A 24,434-nucleotide genomic window follows, 5' to 3' on the forward strand; every position below is an offset into this window, starting at 1 on the left:
ATAAATAATTGGCATGGTAATTACTACCATCAGGCAATACTTTAATTGAATTTAAATTATAGAAATATGTTTATTTTTCACAATTCCATAACAGACTTCAAGAAAAGAAAACTTGGTTTTCTTAGTTTGGCTTCCAATTAATCGAAATTTGTGAGGCTTTCCAGTGACTTGGAGAAAGACAAGAAAAAGGTTGCTTGCATGTACTTTATTTTGCCCAATAACAAGCTTCTTAAGAGTTATTTCCATTGACACCTCTATGCAGACATAGGCAAGGTGACATAAATGGCCTCGTATAACCTTGCCATAATGCTACTCTAGGGCCCTTCGCCTTTCATTGAGTTACCTGGTCTTAATGATGATAAAATTGAAAATAAGTCCAGCAATAGCTGTTGTAAGGAACAGAGAGACATTGATTTGCTATCAGAAGTTAATTTGGGTACACTATGCCTAATATAAATGAAGCTTTATGCCGCCTGGTGGTGGGGACCTAGTTAAACATTATGAATTTATCTATAATTGCCCTACATGCTATTCCCAATTTGGAAATCCATTGGAAGTGAGACAGGTATGAAAGGAATCTGTAATAAGCTGTGTATAATAGTGAAGAGGAGTCCAGCAACAGGAAATACCCATCATGATGAAATGAATATTAGAAGTGTACTTTGGACATTAGCAAAGATCAGGAAAAGTTCTAGGACCCTTGTTGCAGATCAGACATCATGGGAAGCTGCAATGACTCTAGTGAAATGAGTCAGAAATGGTTTCTTATCTTTTTAATTCCAAGGCCTCAATGCAGCAAAATTCAGTCATGTTGGTGAGGTGCTCTAGATGACTTATGACTCTCCAAATTCCTAACCTACAGACTTTTCAGAACTTATCAAGCTCTGCATTTTGTTTTTTTTTTTCCTCATATTTTTATCTTTTTGATGATTTTCCTTGTGCAGCATATAATTGTGGAAATATGTATAGAAGAATTGCCCATATTCAACATATATTAGATTACTTTATATTTAGGTGAAGAGGAAGGAAAGGAAACAAATTTGGAGGACAAGGTTTTGCAAGGGTAAATGTTGAAAATTATCTATGAATATGTTTTGAAAATAAAACTAATTAATAAAGAGTCTAAAGGAAAAAAAGAAAATAATTTATCAAGCTCTTTGGTAGTAACAATTTCTTCCTGTTAGCAATGCTGTCTTGTTCAAGAACATGCATAAATCCTTGTACCATTAAAATAATAAAAGTAATGCTCTACTACGCTTCAAGCTAGAAGATAGAGCAAACCATTAACCTGCTAATGAAATCGAGTTGTTTTCCCAGTATTCCTTGTAAGTTGTGCCAGACCATCCATACTTCCTCCTGAGATATATTTTCTGGTATGTAATCTTATTATTTAGACTTGTGCTGGTTACATAAGCAATGAATTATCTAAACTAATATGAACCTCATGCAAGAATCATAAAGAATCTGTTTTTGTTTCATTGCTACCGTGTTCTACCTAACTGTATAGCTTCTTATGTTGTATTCAGAAGCTTGTGCTTATTTTGCTTTTTATATTATAATCCAAGTCTTATAACTGGCATCTGCTTATGATGAGATTTTCATATTTCACTAGCTCTAGCTAGTAGATATTTTAAGGTTACCACAAATATAAGAGGATTTTGCATGACATGGAATTTACTCATTACTGTCATATTCTAAACTAAGTAACACCTTAACAATGTAAAAATCAAAGACTTGTTTTGCATAATTTAGGGTTTAAATTGAAGGTAGTTAATTTGGTATAATTGCTTTTTACTAATAAGAGGCTATCCTTTATGCAAATACAAGTGACCCATTTTAATTCTTACTGTTTTTTAGCATTGCTTTAGCAGAGTTAGGGAGCAGCTAGGTGGGCACAGTGAATAGAATACTGGATTTAGAGTCAGGAAGGCTCATTTTCCTGAATTAAAATCTAGTCTCAGATACTTGCTAGTCATGTGATCCTGAATAAGTCACTTAATTCTATTTACCTCAGTTCCTCATCGAAAATGAGTTGGAGAAGGAAATGGTAAGCCACTAAAATATCTCTGCCAAGAAAACCCCAACTGGAGTCACAAAAAGTCAGACATGACTGAAATGACTGAAAAATTTTAAACAATTAATAAAAAGCAAATTATTCTTCTATAAAATGAAGAGATTAGATGAGGTTGCTTCTGAGGCCCTTCCAGGTCTAGATCTATAATCCTGTTATCCTCAATCTTCTATTTACATTGTCACCTGCATGCTTTATCATACATTTATCTATTAGCTAGCATTTTATAGAGTATTTTAACAATTGCTATTTGCTACTAATATCAAATCCAAATAAAAATAGAACCACCAAACTATATAAAGATCTTTGTGAATATATTGGCTTGGAAAGCCACATATTACCATTATCTACGTTATTTATTTTGTTAAATATTTCCAGTTTTATCTCAATTTTGTTTCACTACAAGAAAATTGGCCTATGTTTGAAAACTCTATTGTATATGCTATCTCATTTGTTTCTCACAACCTTGTGAAGGTAGTGCTAGGATTCTCATTTTACAGATGATAAAACTGAATCTGAAAGATATTGAATAACAGAAGTGGTAAGTAACAAATGCAGAATTTTAATTCAAAACTCTAAGTGTAGGAATCTAACCCCCTACCAAGATAAACTGAAGACTGAATAAAAAGAGTAGCTTAGGCAGTAAGAAAAAAAATTGTAGAATTTCAAAACCTTCACATGATCCTAAATAAAATCAATAATCAATCTGTTTCTAAAGTTTTCATTTGAATTTTCTATGCATCCAAGTTCATCACTCTGCACATATTTAGAATAAGGACACTTTCAGTCACTTTCACTAATCTTGCTATGCAAATTCAAGAGTATTTTTAAAAATGAATATTATTCATAAAACCAGTTTCCTCTTAAATGATCTCTCCATAATAATTCCAAGGTTTTTTTTTTGTTCAATGCTGATACTCGTCTTAATAAAGAATATTAAAAATATTAAAACAGATCCCTCTATGCCTATATTTTGAAGGAGTTCTAGCTAAATAATATTTTGTTTTCTCAAAATCTTTATTCTGCATCTTGAGATAATAATGGAGTTTTGGATTTTTTAATTGCTTATTTTTTTACTATCTGATGTTAAACCATCTTTGCTTTAATAAGAATCCCTGGTATTCTTGTATGAATTGCTATAGTGTTTTATATGACTTTATTTGAAATTTTGAATGACTTCACTAATAAAATTAGTCTATTATTCTTCTATACTTTTTTTCTCTGATTTAGATTTAAGGCCCATTTTTATTTTTTTTTCTTATAAAAAGAACCTCTGAATTTTTTAGAATAATTTGTATAATATTGGCACTAAGTAGTCATTAAAAGTTAAATCTTTTATTAAAAAAATAAAGAGCAACCAACTATAATTGGATAGATTCAATAGAAGGAATGACTATAGGCATTTAGTAGAAACCTTCTTTAATAAGGAGTAAAAAATCAAATCTTTTAAAATCTGATAATATTACTTGACTTTTTGCCGTGTTGGATCTTGACATTTCTGAAACAATATCAACAGGATCTCTTTTCATTAGTATTATCCTAGGGTATTCTTGAATTTACCTTCTTTAATATAATACATAATACCATATGGTATCCTGCAGGAAAATTATCATTAAATTTAGAGATTTGTTGTGCTTAATAATTTTGAGTGAACCAACTCACAGTTAAATAAACTGTGATAATGAATACAAGTAATGGAAAACCAGGCAGTTTTATAGCATTATAACTTAAGTCAGTTAAGTAGCACAATGGACAGGATGCTGGGTCTGGAGTCAGAATGATCTGAATTCCAATACTGCCCCAGACAGTTCTTACTGGGACAAATGTAACATTTAATACAATGTCTGGGATATAGTAACTTAGTAATAAATGCTTGTTTCCTTCTTTGCTTCTTGTTAAAAAGATATATTGTATAGCAATTTTTTCCAGGGTGCTAAATGGACTCTGTGTCCTTTGCTTTCATTTTTCTAGCCATAGAGACTATCCCTATTGGAATACTCCCTTTGCCTCCATCATCGTCTCAGAATGAAAAAGTTTCACCCCAAATTTTTTAATTTTTTTATATACAATCCTTAATTGTATATAAGGACAATTTGCTTTTGTGGCTTACCAGCAATCGATATAGTTTTACCATACAGGAAACTGTTCTTCTGAGTGTCTTTGATGAATGTCTTATCATTTCCATAAAACTTTGTTCAGTTATTTTTCAAGTGTATTCAACTCTTCATAATACCATTTGGGGTTTTCTTGTTAAAGATAGATACTGAGTGGTTTACATTTACTTAACATGGTTAAGTGACTTGCTTAGGGTCAGACAGCTAGTTAAGTATCTGAGACCAAATTTGAACTCAGAAAAATTAATTTTCCTGACTTCATGACTAGCATTTTATCCACTGTGCGACCTAGTGGCCCATACCCATAGGGTTTATGAAGAGAATTTTAGGCTAGATCTCAGGAGACTCTTCCTAACCATTACAACTATACACATGAGCTGCTTTTGTAGTAAGAAATTTCCTTCTACCATCACCCTCTCCCTCATTCTCTTATCAAAGCTCCTCAAACAAAAACTGGATGGCCACTAGGAGTCCATTCATGTATGGACTGAACTAAATGGATTATGAAGTTTCTTCCAAATCTGAGATTCAACTATTCTGTGATTCTAGGACCTATTTAAAGGTATTTAGGGAAATATTTTGCAATTCATACACATATACTTAAAGCTTACATTTTTTTTTAAATTTAAGATTATCTGCTATTTTACTATTTCAGAGACTCATAAAGCCAAGACTAGTATTATAATTTATTGAGGGAGCCCTATCCATGCTCATTCTCTTGTGCTCTACTTCCCTACCAGATGCCTGGAAATGACTGTATCAAGTCTCAGAATTGGCAATTGATTCCCTTTCCTCAATACACATGTACACACACGCGCACACACACACATACACACACATCTTTACTTTCTGGATCCTCTTTATGTTTTGTGCTGTTTTCCTTGTGAGTAAAGATTATTAGATTTATTTTGTTGTTTTCTATTTGCATCACCAGCACTTACCACAGAGCCTGGCATAAAATAACCATTTAACAAGTGATTTATCTTTTATGTATCTATCTAATACATAATTTTATTTGGGTAGTTTTATGTCATAACATCAAGTTGCTATGAAGTCCATTACCACTAAAAATAATAGCTTACATTTACATGCATATTACAAATATCTCATATCCTCCCAACAACTTTGGGAAGTAAGTATTATTATTATTTCTTTTTATTCAGGAGAAAAAATAAGGCAGACTAAGTGACTTGCTTTGTGTAATACCAATACAAATAAGTATCTGAGGCTACCATTGAACTGAGATCTTTCTGACTCAAAGTCTAGTGTTCCAATCACTGCTCCACCTACAGTCACCGTGCTGGTGGCTATGTTGAATAGTTGCAGCAATTCATAATTCTATTCAGTATTTTCTTGGCTAAGTTACTATAATGGTTTGCTATTTTCTTCTCCAATTCATTTCATAGATGAGGGAAATAAGGTAAATAGATCTTAGTGACTTGCCTATGATTACACAGCTAGTAAAGGTGTGAAGCTTGGTTTTGAACTCAGCTCCTCCTGACTTCCAGCATGACACTCTATCCATTGCACCACCTAACTGCTCATGCTATGAAAGATGATAACTAATTTGGAAGATGGTTGTAGTATTTATTCTTGGAACCAAAAAGGTCTTTGTGTCAATTCTAGCAGGAGATATTCTATGATGATTTCCTATACTCCAATCCTTACACATCAACCACTGATTTTTCTTTGATTTAATTCAGATTACATATGTATATATATATATATATATATATATATATATATATACACTTGTAATATCAGAATATTTCCTTCTACTTCCAATTTCTCAACATGATCTGGAGGCTTCTGTAGGTTCTCATATGCCGAGCAAGATCCAAACTGACAATTCCTTAAAAGCTATAAAGGCTTAACTATTAGCAAGGAAGCCTGTAACTGTTGTCTCAAATCAGCTTAATCAAATGCAGAAAGTCTCATTAACAGAAGTTTGCCTATCAAGTGATGAATATTATCAGCCACAGAAATTCACACTAAGTTTTCTCAAGGGATAGGAGTCTTTTGATAAATATCAGAGAGGGTATGCTTCTATTGATGAAACACTTACTCCTAGAAGTCTCATAGGATCATAGAAATAGGAGACACCTCAGAAGCCATTTTATCCAGTGTCTTCAATTTAAGGGTGAGGATACTGAGTTCCAGAGAAGTAGGTTGAATGACTCCCAAGATCATACAAGTAGTGAGTTATCAAGTATTATTATATTTAAAGAGAGCTGGGTTGCTTTCCTGTCCTAAAGGTTGATTTTTTAAAAACCCATTTCAAAATTTGTTTTCTTGCCTTCACCTTACATTCTTTCCACTCTTGTTTTATCTTGTCATATAAAATAGTTCTGTTTTATAGTATTTTAACACTTTATCCTTCTGAAGGGATTTGCTTAATAGTAATACTCATCACAGAATTCTCAATAAAGGGCTTGTCAAATTAGTGATTAGCACTGATTGGGGGGGGGGTACACTTGAATCCTGTAGCAAACTCCTCCATACCAAAATGAAAAGATTTTAATAAATGTATTAGTTTCTTATCCCTGGCACTTTTGACACATCATGCAGGAGCTTCCCTGGAAACTAAAATCATCTTCATAAATTGTATTGTCATCTCCAAGACAGAGAAACAGATTGTCTTCTGTACCAAAAAAAAAAAAAATTAGATAAGATACCCAGCCATCATGTATCTATATTCATGTATGATGGTCAGCTAGAGAAACACATCTTCTCTACATAGGATTTTGGACATCAGGCATTATTCAAAGTTAATTCCAATCAGTTTCTTGTCACTTTAAATGGCATCTATATTATGATTTATAATTGAGCCTGTTCTTTTTGTTATCTTATAGGCTTTTTCCTAGCATGGAAGATGGTAGGCACAGAGGGAAATGAGTGAATAGCAGCAGGTCCAGGTATGGCCAGGAGTGGTAAAGTGAGGTATTCTGTCATTATGAGGTCACTAAGAGCCGGATACCTCCAGCTAAGCTCTCCACCCGGTCACTTCCCTGAGCCAGATTGTTCCCTCTATTTGACGCTTTGGCTCAGTAAAAGATAAAAGGGAAACATAACAAAATCGGCATATGTCCTGGGATTTGATGTGACGAAAGGGATCCATCAGCCCACCTGGGGTCCCACAAGGATTCACTAGGGATAAAACACAATGGATATTTTAACATATGGTCAATTGCCCTGCTCCTCCTACACACAGCATGACCCTGTCTCCTACAGAGACTAATTCCTCCTTTCCTTGGCTTGTAGCCCACATTATTCATACTGAAATAATCTTTAATTTTGGTCAGTTTCAGAGAACTCAAATCTGTTTGCATGTGGTGATGGATATCTTTTTCTGTTTCTGGACAGAAGTCAAGGACTCTCTGACACAAAGCCGTGTCAAAAAAAAATCACAGAATTATAGCTTTAGAGTTGGAAGAGACCTTTAAGATTTGCATGCATAATGTTCTTTTTCCCCCTTAGTTTTTCCACATCTGAGAAGATATGTTGTTGTGTGGTATCTTCTGTTTTTTTGTTATTCAATAGTTTCTGTTATGTCCAGCTCTTCATGATCTCATTTGGGGTTTTCTTGACAAAGATACTTAGAGTGGTCTGCTATTCTCTTTTCCACTCTATTTTAAAGATAAGAAAACTGAGGCAAACCAGATTTAAGGTCACACAACCGGTAAGGGTGTGAGGCCAGATTTTAATTCTGTAAATGTGTGAGATTTCCTTAGTCCGGGCCTGGTGCTCTATCCACTACACCACTAAAATGCCCTTAGGTTCTATCTTAAATGAGCTAAATTTAATATGTTAAAGAACCTATATAGAAGTTCTGAGTTAGGTATTAAGAAGATCTTGTTTAAAATCATGTATCTATGGCTTACCCGTATGACTTTGGACCACTTATATTCCTTGAATCTTGGTTTTCTCATCTGTGAAGTTGAGAACATTCCATCAGATGAACTATAGGTTCTTTCTATCTCTAAATCTGGGATCCTACAATCAATTGTTATGCTCTTCTATTTTGTTGAAGAAACAAAAGTTCAGAGAGGAAATGACTTAACCCAGATAACATAGCTCATAAGAAGCAGAGCCTGGAATGCTATTTGGATTTAAGAAGAAATCAGAATGATAACTTGGCTTATATCCCCCTTTGATGATGGCATATGGAAGGAAACTTTGAGGGTACTATCCTTGTACATCTGGCTCATATCAAATGTTAGAAAACCTCAAGGGGGGGTTATTGTTATCAATAAAAGAAACCCCAAAAATAGGTTGGGTCAACAAAAGAATAGAATAACTCCATGTATGGTGGGCAATACAAACCCTCGCCAGTATCATCAAATAATGTTGCTGAATCTTTAATATTCATAAAGAAAATTTGTGACATGATTGGAATTTATCTAGTCTCAGTCTGAATCGATTCAACAAGCATTTATCAAGCATCTACGATGTGTCAGGTACAATAGGAAGCTTAAATCAAATTTTGTTCAGATTTGATTTTTAAAAGTATCCTTACTAAATTATTTAGAACAAAATTTTTGTCTAAATTGCCTAATATTATTCAATTGTTGCAGATTAGATTGATTTTTATTTTGCTTTTATCTCAATCTTTAATTTCACTGATATAGGGAACTCCCAGATTAATAAATTCCTTCCATCAATTTAGGTCAACATATCTTTGGCAAATTATAGTCTGAGCGTTTCCTCGAGCCCTGAGAAGTTAAGTGATTTCTCCAGGATCACTCAGCCCCAATGCTTCAAAGACTATTTGAATCCTGCTCTTTCTTTGAATCCTACACACACACACACACACACACACACACACACACACACACACACACACATATATATATATACATGTAGCGAGCTGTCATCTCTAGAAGCTGCCGGATCACTCTCTGGGAAGAGATCTGCTGTGTCTTCTACTCAAATCTCTCCGACTGATTCTTCTTCCTGTAACGAACCGTTGTCTCCAGGCAGTTGCTGTTAACTCTTGTCCAGAGAAGTGACTTCCCTTCCTGCAGGGAGCCCCGTCAAGCCTGATGCAATGCAGAGTCTTTTTTTATCTCTGGGAGTCCTCTCTTTTATTCTCCCAGAGAATGGGCGTGGGATAATGCAAGGGCTTCTGGGAAGAACCACCTCAGCCAATGAGCCTGCTCCTTCCATCAAGTCAACCTGAGTTCTCACCTTGTAATTGTCCAACCTGAATTCTCACCTTGTCACTATCCAGACAACCCGAGTTCTCACTTAGTAATCCTAACATCTCCCCCTTTCTTTTGATTTAGAACATATGACAGTCATGACCTTGAAACATAAATCCATCAATATGGGAAGTATTACAGATAATTACATAAATGACCTTGAAACATAAATCCATCAATATGGGAAGTATTACAGATAATTACATAAATTACATAAGCACATAATAACATAGTAATGTAACACATGCTAGAAGTATATAACATAATCATAAATTGAAAATTTATAAATGTCCATAAGTCCATTGTCCATTAGTCTCATCTTGTGTGAGGAAGTCCAATGATTCCTGCTGGTTTTTAAAGTTCTTTAACAGTCTTCTTATTATCCATGCTCTTTCAGTGTCAGATGTTTCTTAGATCTTCTCCTTTATTTTGAGGTCTTTCTCTTTTTCTGTCTCTCTCTGATGGACAAGGCGAATATGACTCGTTGGCACCCATCTGATTCCTTTTCCTGCTGAAGAAATACAAGCAAACCCTCTCCCCCAGGCAGTTAATCTATCTGGTCCCTTCCATTCACCACTTTCTGGATCTCTCCACATCACCTGGCGATTATCTAAGGACAGTGGAGATGCTCGCACTGGACACTGCCCTTCTAGTGGGTTATAAAACCTGTCTGCCGGAGCCAGTGCATCTTTGTCAAAAATTAGAAAATTAATGGTATAGAGAACTAAATTTAGAAGTTCCCTAGGGCTACCTGTGGCTCCCCCTTTCTTTTGTTTTTGGAGGAGTGTCTTAATATCTCTGTTTCTTCTCTCTACTATTGCCTGCCCTTGAGGATTAAAGGGTATGCCCGTGGTATGTAAAATCTTATACTGTGCACAAAAGTGTGTAAAATGTTTGGACGTATATGCAGGTCCATTGTCTGTTTTTATTGCTTGTGGCACACCCATAATTGCAAAAGCTTGTATAAGGAATTCAGTGACCACTCGGGCTGTCTCTTTTGCTGCTGGCATTGCAAATGTGAATCCTGAAAAGGTGTCTACCACGACATGAATAAAAGATAGACGACCAAAAGATTTATAATGGGTCACATCCATTTGCCAGATTTCATTGGGTCTCAAACCACGAGGATTCTTCCCTGGAGGGAGTGTAGGAGCATGGAAAGGAAGACAAGCTGTACAGCTTTTTACTATGCTCCTAGCTTCCTCTCTTGTGATTCCAAATTGTAAACGTAAAGCTCGAGCAGCCTGATGATATTTAGAATGAGATTCTTGTGCTTCCTGAAATAAAGGACTACTGGCTAACATGGTTAGAAGGCTATCTGCCTTTGAATTTCCATCAAAAATGGGACCTGGAAGTCCACTATGTGAGTGGACATGCAAGATATAAATCTTGCCTGGATGTTTTCTCACTTGCTCTTGAAGTTCAAGTCCCTGTTTGGGCGCCAAATTGCAAAGGTCTGGTCTAGCTCCTCTTGTCAGGATAAGCAAAAGTCCTTGCCCCACGTTGGGCGCCAAATTGTAGCGAGCTGTCGTCTCTAGAAGCTGCCGGATCACTCTCTGGGAAGAGATCTGCTGTGTCTTCTACTCAAATCTCTCCGACTGATTCTTCTTCCTGTAACGAACTGTTGTCTCCAGGCAGTTGCTGTTAACTCTTGTCCAGAGAAGTGACTTCCCTTCCTGCAGGGAGCCCCGTCAAGCCTGATGCAATGCAGAGTCTTTTTTTATCTCTGGGAGTCCTCTCTTTTATTCTCCCAGAGAATGGGCGTGGGATAATGCAAGGGCTTCTGGGAAGAACCACCTCAGCCAATGAGCCTGCTCCTTCCATCAAGTCAACCTGAGTTCTCACCTTGTAATTGTCCAACCTGAATTCTCACCTTGTCACTATCCAGACAACCCGAGTTCTCACTTAGTAATCCTAACATATACACACACACACACATACATATGTGTGTATATATTTATATAATATATTTTCAAATATATGTACATATGCATATACATACAAATATTTTGTATACAAATGTATATATCCATTTGTATCATTGTGTAATTTATTTATATGTATATCTACATTTTTATGATATGAATTGACACTATTCATAGATTTTTAATGGTTTAACTGTATATTAACAAAAAAAAGTTCATGTTTACTTCATTCATTATTTGACTCATGATCTACTGAATTGAAATAAAATTTATAAATATAAAGCTTAAAAATCTGGGCATAGAAATGCAACTCTTGAAATAAATCAACCAAAAAAGCATGATTCTTATGAAATATTTTTTGTTGATAATTTTTAGGGGAAAAGTTGTGACATTATGTTCAGAATTAGATGAAAAATTACAAAAGTGTTTGAATATTAGTAGATAAATTTCCATATATCTTGTATTGAAAAAAATAAATGGCTGGCATTCAAGTAGAATTAAAGATCTAATGCAATATTTTAAATTGCAAATCACCATATTTTCAAAATTGGGAACTTTACTATCCTTTAAACTTGCCTTTTAAAATTAAATTCATTTTTTTTAATTAGCAGACATGTATATGCTCTTCCTCCCATCTCAATCCCACAAAAGGCAAACTTTTGTAATAAATATACTATATTCTAAATTTTCCATGTCAAAAAAAAATTTATTTTGTATATGTATTCTTTGCCAAGAAATGACAAGCATTTAAAAAAAATTATTAATAGTTTTCTGTTTTAAAATTAAATGCAAAGATAGTTTTCAACATTCATCCTTGCAAAACCTTTTATTCCAAATTTTTCCCCCTCTTACTCTCACCTCCCTTCCCTAGACACCAAGTAATACAATATAGGTTAAATATGTGTTATTCTTCTAAAACATATTTCCATATTGATTATGCTGCATAAGAAAAATCAGATCAAAAAAGAAAAATATGAGAAAAAAAGCAATCAAACAATACCAAAAAAGGTAAAAAAAAAAACTATCTTGTAATCCACATTCAGTCTCCATAATCCTTTTCTGGATGCAGATGTTTCTCTCCATTGGAGAGAACTGATAGCTAGCATTTATTATCATATCTTCCTTCGTATCATAGTACAGTGTCATGGTTAATCATTACAATGATCATATTTCTTTAGTCCCTCAACATTGTTCATTTTTATGATTGTTGGCTTATGTAAATTGTTACTTAACATCAGTATATAAATGACTTTCCATATTTCTCTGAAATCATCTTCTCCATCATTTCATATAGAGATATGAACTATTGAATTAATATGCTATCAATTGTTTATTGACATCTTTGTTTTCAGTTCTTTTCCACCACAAAATGTGTGTGTGTATTGGGAAAGGGGATATTGACATTCAAGACATTTTCTTCTTTTTCTTAATTTCTTTTGGGTATGAGCCTAGTAATGAATAGTATTGCTGGGTCAAGTGGGACCAAGTGATAAATTACTTTCCAGAATAACTGTACAAAATGAAGTTGGAAAACTGGAAATCAGTCTGTGTTATCTAGCTGCCCCTGTTTTTTTATGTTTTTTTTTAATTTTAAAATGTTATTTACAAATAATGCCTTTAAAACATTAGATTTATCAAATTTCATGCTGCCTCATTCTGAAGATGAGAACCACAGAACTGAAGAATCTTGGACTTGAAAGGAATCTTAGATGTCATGTAGTCCAACTTATGTAGGAAGAAGTTCCCACTTTACAATATAACTCATGTCTCTAGATGGTTGAGAAATGGGAAAAAAAAAACTTCAAGTATTTTTTTTCTTGTGATAGTTTGATGTAAGACACAATAAGGAATTCAATCATTGACTTTTTGGACATATGCCATCTTTCTAGAGACATCAATTCCCTACTCTGAAAATGAAGAGATTTAATTAGTTGATCTGGAAATTCTGATATTTTCTGAGTCTCAGAAAAGAGTTCTTAACCCCAGCCCATCAACTTGTATTTTAATATTGTGATGATATTTTATATAATTGGGTTTTTTTAATCCTGTGTATTTTAGTCTTTTTTTATTTTAAAATATTATCTCAAAAAAGGGATCCATATGCTTTGCCAGAATGTTATGATGGGAAAGGGGGAAGCCAATGCCATGGAAAAAAGGTTAAGAATCCTTGTACAATTGTTAACTTAAGAAAACATGGTCATGATAGTCACTAGGGTATTATTAAAGGCAAGCAGATGTGATTCTGTCCATTTAAGCATTATAGTTGGCTGCAAGCATAGATAACACTGCAATTTCCTATATACAATAAGATAATTTATGATGAGTTTACAAATTAAGAAAGCTGAGGCAAACAAGGAAAAGTCCACCAATGAACTGGGTTTGATGCAATCTAGAAAAGAAGAGAACAAATTATATGATGGGTTTTGCTGGTTTTTTGAGGCGAGTGGATTTTTTTTTGGTTGATTGATCTTTTAGTCATTTTGTGACCATTCTTATCAATGTCTGTAACTTACTGGAACATGTTTTCTTTTTGTGTGTCCATCAGCAACTTTGACTCCTCATTGATGTATGAAGTTTCCGAGCAACAGTGCAGTGGCACTGAAAGTTCAGGAAGCAGTTTGGGGAGCTCAGTCACAGCCTGTAAAAAGGTAACCTCTCTTTAATCTTTTCTTTCACCTCAAAGGGAGAGCTTGGCAATCAACCTGTATTTATTGTCTCCTATGGCTTTTATTTAAAAGTATGTACAAGGAAGGAAGGAAGAAAACAATGATAATCACCTAGAAATTTTATTATTCTTCAGTGAGTTTCTAAAATATGAATCTTCTGGTAATAGTTGTTTACCTTTTTGTCATTGTTTTTCTTAATATTCAATGCATGGATCCACTAACCCATTCATAATATATTCAAAAGATATAATAATTTCATAATATTTTCTTTGATCTTGAATAAGTATACAGAGAAAGAGATATCGCTGGAATTGTGTTCTTACTACATTTGTTGTTGTTGAGTCATTTCAGTCACATCCAACTCTCTGTAACCTCATTTTGGAGGCTTTAGCAAACATACTAGAATGGTTTATCGTTTCCTTCTCCAACTTATTTTTACAGATATGGAACTGAGGGAAACAGTTTAGTTATTTGCTCAGGGTCACACTAGTTAATGTCTGAGATCAGATTTGAACTCATAAAGTTGAGTCTTCATGATTCCAATCCAGTGAGTTGAGAGATATTTATAGAATTGAAGTGACTTTGATCAATCTATGATGGATCACAATCTCTCCATGCTTTCTCCTCCTCTATGATCTTAATACCTGTCTTTCTATAAATCTTTCAATTGTTGGAGCAATCAGTAAGAGCCAAAGTGGTTTGGGTTTAAGGCATGATTCATAACAAAGAAATATAACCTGTAAACCCAAGATATCTTGCTAGATTTCAGCAATCAAATTTTATATTTTGGGAGCAAAACACCAGAATTCCCTATGTGAACAGAGGGAGAGAAAGGAGGAGAAAATAAGGAAGGGAGAGAGAAAGGAAAGCAGGAAAGAGAAAAGAAAAAGAAGGAAGGAACTATGTTTTCCAAATAGATTGGACAGTTGGGTTCTCAGTGGGTAACTACTACTACTCACAGGTTGTTGTTTATCCTTCATTCTGGAAGAGGAGTATTCTTAATAATCAATAATAAAAGAAAGTCATTATGCATAGTGTACAGTACTGGCTTGCTCAATTTCCACTATCAAAAGGATTATATTCAATTTCACATCTCCATCAACAGCCAGATATTTATAGTGTGTGTTTTGCTTCTTAACTGCAATTCTGATGGGCAGGACATACTATAACCAACTCTCCTAATGAGGCTTTTATGTGAAAAAAAAAAGGTTGAAGAAAAATCAACCCACCATCTCACCACCTTTTTTTAATCGTGTTAATTAAATCTGTTTTAAACTTGAACTTAGCAGAATCACTGGACTGAAAACACTTCTGGGTTTCCAGAGGCAAGGTTTGATCTTAACAAGCCATCTGATTACGTCTTTAAAGTTGCTGGAGATTTTCTAGGCAGAAGTGATTCTCTTCAAGCTGTATTAAAGATCCTGCCTTAGGCAGCACAGATCCATTTGAAAAGGGCCCCTTTGGATGTCCCTTGACATTTCATCTTATTCTGTAAAACCCACTTTCATCCAATCTCATATTTTTCTGATGAGCTGTAATTAATTAAAGCAATTCACTTAATTTGTTCAGGAATCATTATACAAAGGAGATCTTGAAAGGTTATCTCCTATATAAAAAATAGGATTTATAAAGATATTATGGGTCAGAATTTTATTGCTTTTGATTAAAAGCCATTGCAAGATATTGGAACCTAAGGACTATTTTTAAGGGAAAAAGATGTTGCATTATGATTAGTGTTTTTGAAAATTTTACCACTTTGGAATTTTAAGTAGTGGTTCCCTGCAGCAGAGATGGACTTTTTTTCTGATAGTAAAACATATATGTTTTGTACTTTTGGGAACAACAGTTGAAGGAGAGTACATTCTTCATGCTGTGATCCCTGCCCAGCAAATTCTCCTCTCCACGAGATAGATGACTCTATCCTGCTATCACATTGCAAGTCTATAGCAAGAGAATGATGTTATCAAAGTATCTCTTTTCTCCAAATGAGAACACACAAGAATACTTTGAATAAGGTACAATGGAAAGATCACTGGTTCTTGATCTCTGGTGTTTGTTACCTGCATGATCTTGGGCTAATATTTATCCTCCTCAGTCCTAAGTTTCCTATCAGTCCCCTCTCAATTCTAGAGTTATGATGTCATAGGAGAGGCTTAAGATTTTTGAACCAGATTGTCCCCTTGAAGAAAATAGCATTCAAGAAAGATGAAAAAAATTAACCAGACAGTGAGGAATCCTTGGATTCAGAGAAACGAAGCAGGAAGTTATAGTTCTCCAGACATAAGGTTATAAAAGAGACTAAAGGGGATAGGAGAGCTTCCTCATTGTCATCAAAGAGAAATAGTGGTCTTCATATTAGATGCTGATGAGATTGTCTTCTAATCCTGATAAAGTTCTAGAATATATTATTTAAAGGAAAATCAAGAATGGAAAGGTTGTCACTTTAATTCATGAACTAAGAGATCCATTAGCATAAAGGACTATAGAGAGAAATCAAAGTCTCTGAGGTATTCAAGTTGCAAAATAGTCACATGGCAATGGAGAGGTGCATGATAAGCATGAGTAAGAGACAACTTATTAGCAACAAGTTCTTGTGCAGGATAAATGGTTTAAAAGATGTCAACAGATAAGTGTTTATATATATATATATATATATATATATATATATATATATATATATATGTGTGTGTGTGTGTGTGTGTGTGTGTGTGTGTGTATAGTTAAGTACTTTTTATATATATTTGTATTTATTAACTTTATGCTCATTCTGTACATATGTATACATACATATACATATGTGTATGTCCATGTTATTACCTTCATTAGCTTGCAAACTCATTGTAAGTATAAATTGTTTCCTTCTTTATTTATGTATATCCAGAGCCTAGCACAGGCCCTTGCACTATTAATAAATATTTCTTGATTTGTTAATTGCATAGATAAAGAAGTGAATCAACAATGTAATGAGAATGAGAGATAATAGGCAGCCAGCCTGATCCCCTTGTATCTATTCTATGTCAAAAGATGTAAATGAAAATATCTCTCACATGGGATGTGCTCCTTCTACAGAAGATTTATGGAAGGAAATAGACAATTTCTAGAGATTAGTTGAAGTCCAGACCATCCAAGGGAGTTCCAGAAGTCACTTTCTCCTGAAGTACTCCTTCTACTTTTGAATATTCTTTAGGAAGATTTTCTTAATATAAAGATATGTTGCCTTTTTGCAACTTCCATTCCCTTGTTTATTATTCTACCTCCTAAAGAAAAGAAAAGCAAGTTTAATCCCTCTTCTAACTTGGAGACAGTTATATCCTATAAACTTACATTTTCCTTTAGTTGGCCCTCTTTTATTTTTCCATTCTTTTCTTCTTCATTTTTCTTGATATGCTTTTCTGAGGTCACTGAATGCCTTCAACTTCTACTAAGTTATCATTTTGCCTTTTGTGGTTAAGTTCCCTATCTCTATGCCTTATTTTGTATCATTATTTCTTTCTAAATAGAAGCATTGACAAATATGCTGCCATCTAAACCCAATCCTCCTGCCTATTATCCTCACCATTTCTCTGTGTACATAATATAAGCCAGGCAGAAAGTCAAACATCAATAATCTTAATGTGTCCTGCCCTTAATATTACTATGCCCTTAATGGAACCAGTTGTCTTCCAGAATAAAAAACATCAAAAAAAAATTAGCATGCTACCATATTACATTCCAAAGATAAAACTGAAAGTCCAACTTCAAAAGAAATCTCTTAAAATGATGACCTATAAATTTTAACAGTAAAAAGACTGTTTTTCATATTTTGTACCCTATCTATCTAATATTACATGTCATCAAATGAAATTGTTTTAGAAAGTTACAATTTATGCTTAAGATTTAATCCAATGTTATTTCATGAAGCAGCTTTTAGGCATTGGTGAGAGGAAATAAATAAGCAAAAAGTTTCAGAAGTCTGTCAATGCATGTAAGGATTTTTGAAAAGAAAACATTAACATTTAATTATATTGTCCAAAGTAACAAAAGAAATATCATAAAGTCTTTATGTTGATTTTTCTTCCATGCTACTACATTTTCCCAAAATTATCAGTTTTCAGAGAATCAAATAATCTATGAGACCTCAGAGACTGTCCAATTAAACCCATATTTTAATAAGAATCTCAAACAAATGGTCATCTGGCCTTTACTTGAAGGCCTGCATAACACTCATGAAAATCAGTACACTCACACAGCTTTTAGACAGCAGTAGCTGTTGGGAAGTATTTTCTTCCTTACAAAGACCTACATCCTTCTGCAGATTTTGCCTAGCAATGCTGAGGTGAAGTAGAACAAATTCCATCCTGCTCCAATGTGCAGCCTTTTAAATACTAAATATAGCCATTGAACTTTTTCCTCTACCAAGTTCTTTCCACTGGCCCTTATACGGCATGGTCTCTTAGGTTCCTCACCAACCTGTCCTCCTTTGGACATTCCAACTTATCATTGTTTTTTTTAAATGTTGTCAGAATGGATAACACTCAAGATGTGTTCTAATCAGAGCAAAATAGGATAGGACTATTATCTCTCTCCTTCTGGATACCACATCTTTCAAAGAAATCAAAGATCAAAGTAGCATTTGGGGAAGAGGTGTTGAGACTGACATCACTTTGTGAACTTTTAATGAACTTGTAATCAGATAAAATCTTCTCCCTCTAATGTTCTTGTATAGTTGACATGAACAGAAGTACAGAACTTCCTCCCATTTAACTCTATTATTGTTCATTTTATTAGATTCAACTTATTTCATAGGATTCTGGATTCACAGGATTCTAGTTCTGTCATAACATTTATTTCCCTCTGGGCAGTTATGTCACCTGCATGATTGATAAGTTTGCTGCTTATATGCTTTATGATCCCCCACATACTTTTCCTGTGAAATAAATAAATTGTCCACTCTGAAAAAGAATACTGAAATTGTTATCCTTCTATGAGGTGATGATGAGATGATAGAAACAAATAATGATACAAAATAAGCCATGCAGATAGGGAACTTAACCACAAAAGGCAAATTGATAATTTGCTGGAAGTTGTAGTCATTCAATAACCTCAGAAAAGCATATCAAGAAGAATGAGGAAGAAAAGAATAAAAAAGGAGGGTCAATTAAAGGAAAATGTGGGTTCACAGGGCATAACTGTCTCCAAAGTGTTGCTTAGAAAAATTTGTTTTGCTTTTTTTTAGGGGGTAGAATAAGAAATAAGGAAATGGAAGTTGCAAAAAGGCAAACATATCTTCATATTAATTATATTTATTAATCATTAATGAAACAATCATTATAGTGATTATCTCGTTAATGATTAATAAATATAACTAATGAAATTATTATTCAGGATCATATTAATCATTATATATTTATATTAATGATGATAAATTAAAAGAATAACAGACTAGAAAATAAGCATTAGTTAAGAGATACCATTCCTGAAGGAAGACATCTCCCTGGTTCAAATCTGCCCTCAGATACTTACCAGTTGCATGTCCCTGAGCAAAACACTTTAACCCTGTTTGCCTCAATTCCTCAACTAAATGATGGTGGAGAAAGCAATGACACATCACTCTGCTGTCTTTGCCAAGAAAACCCTAAATGGATCCACAAAGAGTTAGTCACAACTGAAACAGCTGAACAACAATAAATGGTAAATATTGCTTGAACTCTGAAGTTGTGTACTCTATCAAGAACAACACATATATAGAAGCTCTCCAACCAGGATCACATGTACATTAGCGCATTTGAGGATTTTCTATTCCCATCATGGAGATCATCTGTACTCCTGGGTCCCAGTTTCATTGCAATATATTGGGTGACACAAAACAACATCCAAGGATTCATGCAATTTTGTGTGCTGTTGAACAGGCATTTCCACAGCAGTGGATGATAAATTCTAGTCTAAAACACCTTTTTGTCTTGAATCAATTGAAATGTGAGAAATGTGAAGACTTAGCTAATATCTAGAGAGTTTTTAGGGACCCCTTTCAATGGCTGGCTGAGCTGTCAACAAGCATTAAGCTAACTAGGGACAGCATAATAACCTTTTCATTTAGCAGTAATCACAGCTCACATAAGCCTCATTGGCTGTGATAAGGCTGTTATGCCAACCAAATTAAAACTGATTCACAGCTCATGCAGAGATTAATATTTTTTTGAAAGAGAGAGAAGGAATGAATTTCATGTCTTATACCAAATTGTAATTTGGGAATGTCGGCATAGACTAAAATTAAGATGTCATGGATTAGGTTTATCAAAAAAAAAAAAAAAAAAAGAGGACAAGATTTTACACATGGAGATTTTGGTATTATGTGATCATCATAGAAAGAAGATACATGGTTAGTATTTTCCAACTAAAATAAGCTAGGGAGCATTTTTAAGGGCCTACTGTGATCAAGTACTACTGTGATCATGTTATGCACTGCTGAAACGGAGATAAAAACCAATAGTTCTTGACCCCAAGGAGTTTACATTTTATTATAGGAATATAACATGTAAACAGATGAATAAGTTTATGATAATTTAGAAAAAGGGATAAAACACGAGCATCTAAGAGAATCAAGTGATCTGCACCTCAAAGAAAGCTGAGGATTTTAAGAATCAAAGATGAAGAGAAGCATTCTAAGTAATAGAGAGAAACCAAACAAAGACAGAAATGGGAGATGGGATCCAAATTCAGGAAACAGTAAGTAGGTCTGATCAGCAAGGACACTGAATGCATAAAAGTGAATAATATGAAACAGTCCTGGAAAAGCAGGCTAGAACTAGTTTATTATAGTCCATCATCCATCAATATGTTGCCATAGGGTCTATCCCTTCAAGGGCCAAATTATCTTTCCATGTATCCCAAACCTAAGTATATTTTACTTATGACTTGATCATGGAAAAAAGTAACAACATATTAGAAAAGACAGAGTGACTTGTAGAACATCTACTGCTGCTGAAGTCTAAGGACCTGCCCTTGTTACTTGTTACTTGTGTTTCCTTGATACTTCTTGTCCTCCCAAATAAGGACATTGGACTGGATTATCTCTAAAGTATTTTTCAACTTTAAATCTACTATTCCATGACTGTAACACCACCACAAAGGCCTGGAAAAACACTAGATTTATGTGGAATTTAACCAATATTAGTTCTGTTGAACATTATTTTTATCAGGTTCCCTTTTGCCATCATTTTATTTTAAGCCATGGCAAATAAAAAGTGGTTTGATAGTCAGAAAAATATTTTGGACCTCCGTTTTGGGGGCCATTTCAATAAGCCTTTGGGGAAAAAAAAAAGCAAACCTTATAGCTACTCAACTGCTATTATCTAATAGTCCTTAAACTGATGTAGTTGTCCTCCAATGATCGGTCTCCCATAAATAATGAAGAATTGTCTTTGAGGAGAATAGCTTCATTGTTCATTTCTATACAGCCTTCTTACTGAGGCTATTTTGACCTTTGTCACAATAGCCTGGCAGAAGTTATTTGGACCCATGTAAAACTACACACAGTTTCCCCAGGATATTTGGTGGCCATAAAGAAGGCATAATATCTATGTTTTCATAATCCTATGAAAAAATGTCCTTAAGCCAAGGACCTTGGAGCTGCCAAACTTGTAAATCTTCTCCATTTCTGAATTATATTAACACTAGACTTTGCCATGGATCTGTGTCCATGATAAGAGTATGATGCTAACCTGGTAATGTTATTCAAGATGGCTCACTGGTTTCCTCATACTACTTGAATTAAAGACTTCTTAACTTTTTGAAATTAATTTTCCAGCATCAAAATCATTCTTTTTTTCTCATATCACTTTAGAAAGGGACTCCAGGAAGCACCAAAGCCCTGAGTACCGATCAATCATAGAATCAGATAGAATCTTAGAATTAGAAGAGAGCCTAGAGGTCAATATAACCAGTATTTGAACAAAAATTCCCTTTAGAAACTATCCAGCAAGTGTCCATCTAGTATTAGAGGAAACCAACTACTTTCTGAAGCAACTCATTAAAGGTTTTTTACAGTTCTAATCATTAGGAAATATTTATATTTATATATATATATGTATATATACATAATTATACATAATTCTCATATTTCTTCTATTATACTTTAATCTTATATTTGGAATTTTCACCTATTACCTCCATGTCTTTTTCTTGTGTCTAAAGATTCATTTGTGACATCAAAACTGTAGGGTCCCTGCTCCTATTTTGAATGGAATTAATGCATTTCCATAAATAAGGAAAATGAGAAAGTTCAAGGAGAACCTCTCTGGAAAAAGAGAGCATGGTTTAAGTAATGAGATCCAACAGAGTGAATAAGATACCATATCAGAACAAGATACAGTTCACATCACATCCAAATTTAAAACATTAGGCAAGACATAGAAAGGAAGTTAGTTACCACATTTCTGAAGTCTGACAGTGATCATGTTGTAGATCAGAGTAAGTATATCACAAAAAGAAGCTATAAGTATTAGTGAGATAACAGTTTGTGCTCCTCAATTTTGCCACCCAAATCTTACTCTGTTCCTTCATCCTGACATAAAGAAAACAACTTATTTGAAAGCTGTTCCAACTAAGTATAAGCTCTGAAAAGTCTAAAGAAGGAAATATTTTAGAGTACTAATTCAAACCTATGATTTCATCACAATAGAGAATTGGAGGTGAGGAATTTCCTTCTTTAGTCAATCAGGCTACTAGTATTTTTTAAGTACTTATTATTGCCAAGCACTATGTTATGTGCTGAGGAAACAAACAAAAAAAAAAGTGGGGAAGTCCTTACTCTCAAGAAGCTACAAAAATATTTTGCCCCTGAGGAACTAGGTGATTTGACCAGCACCACACAGAACTTAAGTAGCAAAGACTGGTCTTTAAACCCCAATCCAAAAATTCTCTATCCACTATACCAATGCACCAAAAGCAAAAAGAAAGAAAGAAAGAAAAAAAGAAATGGGGAAGAGTTGTGTTGTTATTTTAAAACAATTTCTAAAGATATTTTTAGTGCAAAGTACTGAGAAAACAAGGAAAATCCGCAAAGGACATGAATATTTATATCATGTTTATTTCAGAGAAACTGTGATTATTTTTAATTTTGATTTTCCTTTTTTATTGTTTTTTGAAAACAATTTTGTTTTAAGAGGATAAAACTTTGCCTTGTTGAGAAAATCCAGTAAGATATTTAACTTATTATTTAAAAAAAAAAACTCAAAAAAGAAATGATGATATATGATGGAGGTTTATATTTATATATACATATATATAGAGAGAGAGAGAACAAATCTCTGCTTATCATATATATGTATATATATATGTATTATGTATGTATATCAGGCTGAATGACCATGAATAATGTATCTTTGGACAAAGATTTTACTTGGCTGTTCATTAACCACAATAATGCTATCTCCCAGGTATTTTTCTCAAGAAGTGTCATAGTATGGAAGCAGCTGTTACTTATGGTGCTGATGGAAACTTCTTTTTTCACTTGTTAAATTTGTGCAAAATTAAGCAATCTCACTTTGGATTAGCCACTTTGAAGGTTTTAGTCAAAGGTGTCCATGGGAATGCTATTTACACATTTAAAATAAAGTTCATTATGAGAAATCATGGCAACAGAGCCTCCTTATTCTCTTAAAACACTGAAAGGAAAATCATTTATCTGAAAGCTAAAAACTCATAACTACCTTAGCCAAAGTAGCCAACTTAGGTGTTATGTTCAGATCTGCCAACCAGGAAGTATCTCCTGTTCTTGCCTGCACACATAATAGTCTTTCTACAGATTAATTCAGGAAAAAATATTTTGCAAGACCACTCATTAATCTCATTGTTACAATCATCAAAACCACCTGATGATAATTCTTATCCCAAATATAAATCACTGAATAATTTTTTTGAAGTTAGCAATCTCTATTTGTACATTGGATCCCATCTCTATCTTCTCTGGAAGTTCGTTCCTTCATTCAATCCCCTATCACTCATTTTCAATCTCTCCCTATTTATTTTAAATTATCAGTATCAACAAGTAGTTTTATCTAACAAAAACATTTGGTGACATTTGATGAATTAGTAATTATAGACAAATTCATTTTTAAAAGACAAATGTAAATATTTTATAAGGATAAGTTAGTACGAGAAAATATAGTAACTGAGGAAAAAAACCTTGTCTTAAAGGTAAATAATTCCTTATGTATTCAAACTTTGAGCTAGTGACTCATTTTGTGGTAAATTACTATTTCACAAACAAGGATTATAACTATCATAAATGAGTTCATGTCACTTCCTAACATCCACCAAGTGTCTACAATGCTGTTAAAATTCACAACAAGCTACAGAGTTTCAATTCTTCCATTTATTCATCCATCTATGCAGATATTCTTATCACCTATTTTGCTGAGGAAAAAGGGATTGTGATATATGCTATCAGTTGCCCTACTCGTAGAAAAGTGTCTCTT

General features: G+C 33.9%; 1 protein-coding gene across 3 annotated transcripts in view; it reads left to right on the top strand.

Moving 5' to 3' along the window:
• The window catches only part of SPHKAP (SPHK1 interactor, AKAP domain containing), a 151,035-nt gene that overhangs the window by 33,865 nt on the left and 92,736 nt on the right, over positions 1 to 24,434 (top strand). For all 3 annotated transcript variants that reach the window (XM_074298490.1, XM_074298488.1, XM_074298489.1), the window contains exon 2: positions 13,857 to 13,959. In XM_074298490.1, the coding sequence (XP_074154591.1) occupies positions 13,857 to 13,959 (103 nt within the window). The remainder of the gene's footprint in view (positions 1 to 13,856; positions 13,960 to 24,434) is intronic.

The sequence above is a fragment of the Sminthopsis crassicaudata genome, chromosome 3 (assembly GCF_048593235.1).
Source record: "Sminthopsis crassicaudata isolate SCR6 chromosome 3, ASM4859323v1, whole genome shotgun sequence".
NCBI classification, from domain to species: domain Eukaryota; kingdom Metazoa; phylum Chordata; class Mammalia; order Dasyuromorphia; family Dasyuridae; genus Sminthopsis; species Sminthopsis crassicaudata.